Below are 10,000 nucleotides of genomic sequence, written 5' to 3'. Positions count from 1 at the left end.
TTTCTTTGGGGCAGGAAAACAGGGCTCAAATCCAAACTCTATCATTAGCTTAGCAGGAAGGTCTTACATTAATTATTTAATCTTCCTGAATCTATCTTTTTACTTCTCAAAACCAAACAAGCTCAAAACAATACAAATTTAATGTCTACCATGGTAAAGGGAAATCAACAATAATTAAAGGCATTATCAGGAAGTTAAGTAATTTACAAGATCAGGCATTTGCTTCCCAGACCTGGGGGGTTTGCTTGAGGATGTAGGATGTGTAAGTCAGGTGCTGGGGGCCCCCTCCTGGGCCAGAGGTGCTTGGGGTTCCTCCTGCTCCGCTGCCACCGCCACCTCCACTGCCTCCCCCTGCACCACTGCTGCCACTGCCACCAGCAGCAGCCGAGCCAGACTGCAGGTCTGTAAGCAAAATGGGTGACAGGAGCATCACAGGAAGTAGCTCAACAGGAAAAGCAGATGAGCGCAGATGCTTCGCCCACACTACCGTTCCTCCATGTCCTGCTCATCGATGACGAGTGAGGAAAACTCCGCAGAGTTTAAAAACCGAGACTGAATTTGCCTAGACTTTCAGCATGTACAGTCTGAATTCAAGGCATTTTTGGATACTGAAGTAACAGCAAAGTTCTAGATTATGGAGCATTTTAGATTTTTTGGACTATACTTGATAAAGTCTCTATAAAAATTCCAAATTCTAAAAACCTGCAATCAATGCCTGGTCTCAAGCATTCTAGGTAACAGGACACTCAACTAGTACTTTTAAAGAGACTGGTAGCTGACTATACCCCCCACTCTGAGTACCAATGAAGATTTTTGACAGTATTTTGACTGAAGATGAAAATCTGATGCTAATATTTTCTAGACAACATTTTAAAATCAAATTAACCATCTCTGGCTCCAAGTTCTCAATTCTTTTTCAGATCTCACATCAAAACCTTTTCCCCCTTTCCTTCCATGGTGGTGAGCTACGTGGACTATAATAAGCATACATTTAACAAATTTTGCCACTTTTATTACAGCAAGCACAATCCTTCAACAGCCTCTGACCCTGAGGAAGGTGGAGACCAGAGATGCCGTCTGCTCTCACACAGAATATGGAGGCTGGCCCTTCCTTACAAATCTTTTTGACACTGTCCTATTTAGGTGTGAGGAAAATAGAGTAAGTGGCAACAAGCCATTATAGAAATGGTAAGTGGCTTAACAATGTTCTGGGCAAGGGTCAGTCACTTCTCCATCTAAGCACTGCCAGGCCTGACAAGATTGCACATATCTGAGATCGTCTGTCAATAGCCAAGGGACGTCATTTCTAACAAGCCTGGCTCCTAGACTTCAATTCAGAGGGAAATCTGTATTTTCAACACCACCCACACCTGTCAAAGCAAAAGCTTTATGTAACTAAATAAACTGCATAGTGTCCTTGGGGCTTTAAGACACATACTTAGACTGAACCTAGAATTCTCATTTCCACTCCAAACCTAGTAATACAACCAAAAACTAGTCACAGAGACTACGCCAGCACATCTGCGTCACAAGAAAGCAACCCTCCAGTAAATGGACCCTTCCCAGAATGCCCCACACAACAGTGTCACTACCTAAGACTATGATGATATTTAAGCCCACTGTCTGGTTAAAAAATATATATAAATCCACTTGGGCAAATTCTTCCATTACACAATCAAGCAAAATTACAGAAACACTTCCTGGCTCAGGAAAGGACGGCCCTCAGCTGGACAAGACGGACCCACGTAGAGACCCAGGGACTGAACGATGGAATGATGCACTAACTGGCATTGTTGGTAGCTCGCAGGATGGCTCCTTGAGGAATCAGCAGCAGCTTCCCTTTTCCTGAGGGGTTCTTGCTGTTTGTGGTAAGGTACAGTTTAGTGCCTGGAGGCAAGTTCGCCAGGTTGGCCAAATTAGTGGCTGGTAGTTGCAAGGTGGCCATTACTAAAATGACAGAGGGTAGAAGAACAAGAAGGACATCAACTATGGATAACATTCTAAAATTACACATGGGTCAGTAACATGCCTAGTTAATGAAGAGTAAACCTTAGTTCATTTCTTAGATGACTTAAAACTAAATTTATATCTTAGAAAAGCCTTCCATAAATTTATGTTGTATATACACTGGCTGAACCCATATCTGAAATTCTGCATGGCAATGAGCCCATCTTCCCAGCCTGGACTATTTCTTCTTCTTTTTTTGGGGGGGTGGGGGGCTGGAGGTTGGGACAGGATTTCTCTGTGTAGCCCTGGAACTCACTCTAAACCAGGCTGGCCTCTTAACTCAAGAGATTTACCTGTCTCTGCCTTCTGAGTGCTGGGATTAAAGGTGTGTGCTATCACGGCCTGGCATTTTTTTTTTTTTTTGCCTCCTCCCCTGCTTTTAAAAGAGAAGGTCTCCAGCTGGAGAGATGGCTCAGAAGTTAAGAGCACTGAGGCTTTCAGAGGTCCTAGCTCATAACCATCTATAATGAGATCTGGTGCTCTGTTCTGGCCTGCAGGCATACATGCAGACAGAATGATGTACAAATAAGTAAATAAATAAAAAAGGCGGGGGAGGAGTCTCATTACAGAGACCGAGCTGGATTAAAACTCATGACTCTCCCACATACTGCAGTTCTAAGTATGAACTATGAAGCCAGGTCCTTATGAACTTATTATTTTTTTAAAGACTTATTTTAGTGGCTGGAGAAATGCATAGGTAGTTAAAGAACACTGATTGCTCTTCATGGTGGCCTGGATTCTATTCCCAGCACCCAAACAGTGGCTCACAACCATCTCTAACTCCTGGTCCGAGAAATTTGACTCTCTCTTCTGGCATCTACGGATACTTCATGAACACAGTACACAGACACTTATGTAGGCAAAACACCCATATACATAAAATAAAAATAATCTCTCAATTGTCTTTTAACAAAAAACAACAGGCTTATTGGAGAGATTTCTATTAGAGTACTGTCACTATGTTTCCTATGTGAATAGTCAAAGGAGCCAGCAGAGAGCAACTAACACTGATCCGGCAGAAACAGGCAGAAGGATCCTTTGTAGGCATTATCTAACAAATACTTACTGAAGCTAACTTTTGCTAAGTACTATGGCAAGATAAGGAAAGTAAGGTTCAAATCATTTGACTATCAAAGGTTTTTTTTTTTTTAACAATTTATTATTTACTTGTGCATGTGGAGGTGGGTGTGTTTATGTAGGCACCTACACAGGCCAGAAGAGAGTGATGGATCCTATGGGGTAAAAGTTATAGGCAGTTGTGAGTCACCCAGATTTGGTGCTAGAACTGAACTCTGGAAAAGTAGCAAGCACCTTTAATGGCTGAGCCACCTCTCTAGTCCCTTTTGTGCTTATTTATTTATTTTTTTTCCGAGACAGGGTTTCTCTGTTGTAGCTCTGGCTGTCCTGGAACTCACTTTGTAGACCAGGCTGGCCTCGAACTCAGAAATCCGCCTGCCTCTGCCTCCCGAGTGCTGGGATTAAAGGCGTGTGCCACCACGCCTGACTTGTGCTTATTTTTAACATGACAACATGAACTCCCTAGTTTGGATATTTATAACCACCTCTCCTCTCAATTTCAATTCCCTAGCCTCATCAATATTTCCAAAAAAGACTGGCAAGATGTCTCAGCAGGTCTAAGAGCACTTGCTGCTCTTGCAAAGGACTTAGGTTTTATTCCCAGCACTCTGCCTGTAACTCTAGTTCTAGGCAATCTAGTATCATTATTTGGCCTCCATGGGCAACAGGTACACATACCATGAACCTATATATATGAAGGTAAAATATCCTCACATATAGAATATAAATAAATTAACCTCAAAAACAAAAGAAAAGCCCTCTAAAGTAAACATGTATGTAATATCTACAGCATTTTGTTTTCATGCTCTCAGCAGCATCAAGGGCTAAAGCTTATTCAAGGTGTTCAAACATCTGTTTGGCAGAGTCCACTAGTTATACATTTCAAATGCTGCTGACACATGATCATGCCAGGGGTCTAAGTCTGAAGCACAACTCAGGTGGGCAAGAACAGGTGAGAATGACTTCACACCTGAAGGCAGGTGGTATCATGGATACCTCTGATCTTGAATGTGCTTGCACAGACATCTACAGTACACACACAAATAAAGCTTCAACTACTCATGGTTCTGTGTAAACTATCCCATGAGAATGAACTGGCACATCACTTTATGTCACTTTCCTAGTCAGAACCCAACAGCAAATCAAGTCATTGCAATTGACACAGTACAACTGAAAGGTTACCTGAGCCCTGGGAGCCACTCTTCTGCGGCCCAGCAGCTGTGACCTGAGTCTTGGTTAAGGTCTGCACTGGCTGAGCGACAATGGTCCCTCCACCTCCACTCACGATTGCTTTGGCAACTCCTTGGGTCACAACTTGTTTTGGACCAACAGCTTTGGTGACAGAAGAGCTGGCCTTGGTGACAAGGATTTGGCCACTACTGATTGCTACAGCCTGCTTCACTGTGGAAGGTAAGGCAGAGCCAACAGGCACACCAACAACCTGTTCAAGACAGAAAACAGTCCAATAGTGTTACTTCTCACGGGCCTGGTGAGTTCTCTGCAGTTGAAGCAGCCACTCCACTCCAGCAAGAACAAAGCAATAGCAAAGGTTGGGGGACGGGGGTGTCACACAGAAGTCTAACTGTCCCAAGCAAGGGCACCTTGCTCGGCATGTAAGTTTGTGTATTGCCACAAAACAAAAGGTTAGATGGGCAGTAGTTGCTTTTCAGAGCTTCCACCATAACAGGAAGGCTTTATACATACGTAGACCTATACAAAATCCTACACAGTCTTAGAATATTAATCGGTAACACAAGCTTTTCCCAGTGACATATTTATAAATCATTTTCAGTGACCATGTACACACCAGAGCAGGAATACTACAGTCTACGATAGGAATACTACAGTCTATGATAGCGTTTTCTGCTGCTGGATAGTAAAAAAGGAAACATTTAAACAAAGATATTTAATTGAAAGAAATTTTTAGGCTGGGTTCCATGTATGCCAGGTCGGCCTCAAAGTTCAGTGTGACCTGGAAATTCTGATCCTCTTGTTCTACTTTCTGTGTGCTGGGACTAAGGAACAGGTGGCTACCACATCAAATTTATCTAGTGCTGGGTATTGAACCCATGGTTTTGTGCATGCTAGGCGAACGCTCTATCACATGAGCTATGATTCCAATCCTATTAATAAAAATTAATAAAAAATTCCAGCACCAAATAAATTGTTATAGCTGGTTTCTAAAAGTCACTTTAAAAAAAAATAAAGTCACTTTCTTTAATTAAGGAAATTAAGCAGTTTGTTCTAACAGAATAAGCAGTAGAATGTTAATCTCAGAGATAATTTAGGGCTGGTGAGATGACTCAGTGGGTAAAGACCCTCGCCTCATAGTCCTCACAACCTGAGTTTGATCTCTGGAGCCCACATAGTGGGAAGCAGGGCACCAACTGCCCAGAGCTGTTCTCTGAATATACGTGACTACTGTGCTTACGTATGTGCTCATATTCACACACACAGATAACAATTAACAAAAGAAACAATATTTAATGAGTATTTTAGAAGGTAACAATAAATGAAGCCACCTGTATTCATTTATTAATTTTTTGTTGTGTAAATACATCTTGGTGTCTGTGCATGTGCCTGAACATATGGAGGTCAGAGGATAGGAAGACAACTAACTTGTGAGAGTTACTTCTCTCCCATCATGTATGTGGTGGTTTGTTCATGCTTGGCCCATGTTTGGCACTATTTGGAGGTGTGGCCTTGTTGGAGTAGGCGTGTCACAGTGGGAGTGGGCTTTTATAACCTAGTCCTAGCTGCTTAGAAGTCAGTCTTCCGCCGGGCGTGGTGGCGCATGCCTTTAATCCCAGCACTCGGGAGGCAGAGGCAGGCGGATTTCTGAGTTCGAGGCCAGCCTGGTCTACAAAGTGAGCTCCAGGACAGCCAGAGCTATAAAGAGAAACCCTGTCTCGAAAAACCAAAAAAAAAAATAAATAAATAAAAAAAAAAATAAAAGAAGTCAGTCTTCCACTAGCAGTCTTCAGATGAAGATGTAGAACTCTCAGCTTCTGTACCATGCTTGCCTGGATGCTGCCATGTTCTCACCTTCATGACACTGGACTAAACCTCTGAACCTGTAAGCCAGTCCCAAATATATGTTGTCCTTTATAAGACTTGACTTGGCCATAGTGTCTATACACAGCAGTAAAACCCTAACCAAGATAAAAGTTGGTACCAGGAGTGGGGTATTGCTGTGATAGGCCTGACCATGCTTTTGTTTGGAAGGATGTTGATTCTGGGACTTTGGATTTGGAAAGCAGTGGAATGCTTTAACTGGGGCTTAATGGGCCATCCTAGTAGGAATATAAAAGACTGTTGCTGAGTGATTTGAACTGTGCAGACCTGGCCCAAGAGGTTTCAGTGGAGAATTTCAATATGGGGCCTAGAGACTGTTTTTGTGATATTTTGGTGAAAAATGTGGCTGCTTTTCGCTGTTGTCTGAAGAGTCTGCCTGAGGCTAAGGTGAAGAGATTCAAATTGATTGTACTGACAAAGAAAGTCTCAAAAGAGCCCAGCAGAGACTTTGTTCTCTGGTTAAGTCTCAAGAAGAACATTTTGAACAAGAATAGCAAGCTTAGAAAGGAATATAAAATATATCGTTCAAGTATTAAAGGGGTACCAGGAAGTGAAATGGAAAAGAATCCTGTGTTCTAGGAAGATAATAGATGAAGGGATTTGGGGGCAAGATCTAGGCATGGTGGTACACATCTTTAATCCCAGGAGACAAAGCCAAACAGATCTCTGAGTTCAAGGCCAGCCTGGGACAAAGCAGGTACTAGGTGAAGAAAGGCTTAAATCCAGGCATGGTGATACACACCCATTACAGGAGACATGGCAGCATTACAGAAGACAGAGCAATTTCTATCTCCGTGCAGATCTCTGAGCAATCTACAGAGCAAGTTCCAGGAAAACCATGCTTAGGCAGAGAGGGAGTTGGAAAATAGAAAGCTGGTAATAGAATAAGAGGGGTCATGTTCCAGCCTCAGCAAGCAGCAGAACATGGCAGCTTTGGCCATGTGGCTCTGGCTTTAGGGTGAAAAATAAACATGACTACTGGGACAATTGATGCGAGTTAGTTGGAGCTAAGAAATTGCAGGGCTGAGGTTCAATTCCCAGTACCTTCCTTGTAGCTCACAACCATTTGTAATACCAACTCTAGGGGATATAATGCCCTCTTCTGGCTTCCACAAGCACTGCATGCATATGATATGCAGACATAGGCAGGCAAAACAACCATACACATAAAACAAAAATAAAGATTTTTAAAAATTATGAACAAAGTAATTTCTAGGAAGAACAAAACGGACTTCATTTGGAGGAAAAAAGAACTACCCTAAAGTAAATATGCATATACAAACATGGAGCAGAAGGCACTTATTACTTATATCTGATAGATAGATAGATACTGATTATATATTTTCTACAATTTAGTGACAGTTTTGAATCATTAAAAAGTAAGGGGGGGGGCTGGAGAGACAGCTCAGAGGCTAAGGACTGCCAGGAACACAGCTCGAGGAGGGTTAGAGGCCTCTATCCTCCACCAGCACCCGTCCTCACTAGGACACACACACTCACACAGACTGTACGAATGGTGATGATGAGCAGTGTCGGGGTAGCTGAGCAGTCTAAAGCACCAGAGTGAAGTATCCAGGGAGGGGAGCTAGGACACAGGGATAAATCATTAAAAGAGAATAACGGAATAGGAAGTGCTAAATTGGGATGGGAGCCATAAGAGTGGGGTACAGAAGGAACTATGGGGAGGATAGCGAACACTAAAGGCCTTCTTTAAAAGCTCATGGAAACACTACTGTAGATATACTGTAAAGTATATACTGTACATAAATAAAGAGGCTTAATGGATTTATCAAACAATAGGGGCACAATATCCCAACTAGAGACCTTACTAGCTAATAAATCACCCAGTAATGGGTATTGGTTATCATTTTGAGTTGCTGGCCAATGGGCTCCCACTCCCCAGGCTGGCTGGGCAGCACAAACTGGACTTAGTGGTGGTGAGGACAACAACACCCCACTCCAAGTTGGGTGGTATGGAGGTTTGAAAAAGTGCAGCAGACTCATAGATTTAGTTGGTAAAGCTCTGGGAATGATTAGGAGGTGTGGCCTGTATGTCATTGGGTGTGGGCTTTTCAGTGTCAAAAGCCAGACCTATTCCCAGTTAGCTCTCTCTGCCTTATGCTTATGGATCAGATGTGAGCTCTCAGCTACTGCTCTAGAGCCAAGCCTGCCTGCCTGCTGCCATGCTCCCCACCTTGGTGATTGTGGTATCTTATGGTATCTTATCACAGCAATAAACCAAGACGGGGAGTTAATTATAAAAGGAGCTGACATGTATATGATAAAAATACATTTATGAAATTATCGAAGACTTAAAGATTTCTATTTTACATGTACAGACGTTTTGCCTGCATCTATGTGTATACTACATACACGCTTGATTCCTGAGGAGCCCAGAAGAGGGCACTGGATCTCTGGCACTAGATGGTTGCCAGCTGTGAATGTCTGTGAATTAAATGTGGTCCTCTAGAAGAGCAGCAAGTGTTCCTAACTGCTGAGTCATCTCTCTGGCCCTCAACCCTCCCCCCCACCCCCCAACGTATGTTTAAAGAACAGTGGCACCTGGTTACAATCTCAGTGCAGATATGCTGAGATGCATGGTGGGACCTTGTCCCAAAAGGGGAAAACAGTCACTCAGGAGGCAGAATGAAGTAAGCAAAAGATAAATGAGCTTTTTTTTAAAAAAAAAAAAAGAAAAAAAATCATTAAAATCTACTAAACCATCTGTTTCTTTCCAAAGACTGTGATATAAAAATACATTTATCATGAGCTTGGACATTATGGCTACTGTGAAGACTGTGGTCCCCTAATTGAGCATTAATAAGTACAGAGCAACCAGACAGACTTGTTTTCCTAGTTTAGTTTCAAGTAGGCAGCTGGATAAATTACTTAACTTCCTTGAACTCTAAAATTAGCTTATAAAAATAAAACAAAATAAAATTAGCTTATGTATTGGCAATATTTACCTCACAGAATCATAAAATGAGAATAAATTTATAAAATGCTTGGCTAACATGAACTGATTTCTATCAAGTGAAGAATGGTAATCACAAGGCAGAGTGGAAATAAGAGGAGAACCAAAGAATAAATCCTTTTTTCTGTTTTGTTTTGCTGTTGTTGCTTAAGATAGGGTCACACTGTGTAACCTTGGCTGGCCTGGAATTCACTATGTAGACCAGGCTAGCCTTGAACTCAGAGATTCACCTGTCTTTGTTTCTCCAGTGTTGAGAATAAAGGTGTGTACGACCTCATTGCTCTTAAAACCTGAACTCTGGGCCAACATGATTCTGTGACCACTCCCTCCCCTAACCTGGCTTGCAAGAATAAACCACACCAATGTGAGGAGCCAGACAGTCAGCTGAGTTGAAGGGGTGGCCAAAAGTAAGCCCAAGCTGGAAGCCAAGTAGAAATCAATCAATCAATCAATCAAACAAACAAACAAAGGATAAATCTAAGCCATCTCCATAGACTCGTGAATGTATTATTTAAAAGATGAAATCATTTGTTGGTTCTGTATTTTTTTATAACAACCAGAAGATAATGGGATCCTGAATCATGGGAGGCTGCTGCTATCTTAGGCATCAGTGTACACTCTATAGACTGGACTGGTTTTATTTCCTACAACATAAAGCATACTAAATGGCAATCTGAAGTCTCAGTCATTGGTTTACTATGTCTTGAGTATTTTAAATTACTTGTAGTACCTTTATCTTAGTATATTTTTAGTTTCCTTAAAAAAAATCACTCCTGCCGGGCGTGGTGGCGCACGCCTTTAATCCCAGCACTCGGGAGGCAGAGGCAGGTGGATTTCTGAGTTCGAGGCCAGCCTGGTCTACAAAGT

General features: G+C 42.2%; 1 protein-coding gene across 3 annotated transcripts in view; it reads right to left on the bottom strand.

Annotated features, from left to right (window-relative positions):
• Positions 1 to 10,000, bottom strand: part of Yeats2 (YEATS domain containing 2) — a 95,429-nt gene that overhangs the window by 24,573 nt on the left and 60,856 nt on the right. For all 3 annotated transcript variants that reach the window (XM_021185201.2, XM_029470574.1, XM_029470575.1), the window contains 3 exons: positions 4,267 to 4,525; positions 1,786 to 1,947; positions 233 to 402 (listed from right to left, as the gene is read on the bottom strand). In XM_021185201.2, the coding sequence (XP_021040860.1) occupies positions 233 to 402; positions 1,786 to 1,947; positions 4,267 to 4,525 (591 nt within the window). The remainder of the gene's footprint in view (positions 1 to 232; positions 403 to 1,785; positions 1,948 to 4,266; positions 4,526 to 10,000) is intronic.

This window comes from Mus caroli, chromosome 16 (genome assembly GCF_900094665.2).
Source record: "Mus caroli chromosome 16, CAROLI_EIJ_v1.1, whole genome shotgun sequence".
Taxonomy (NCBI): Eukaryota; Metazoa; Chordata; class Mammalia; order Rodentia; family Muridae; genus Mus; species Mus caroli.
This window is presented reverse-complemented; position numbering and strand designations above follow the sequence as displayed.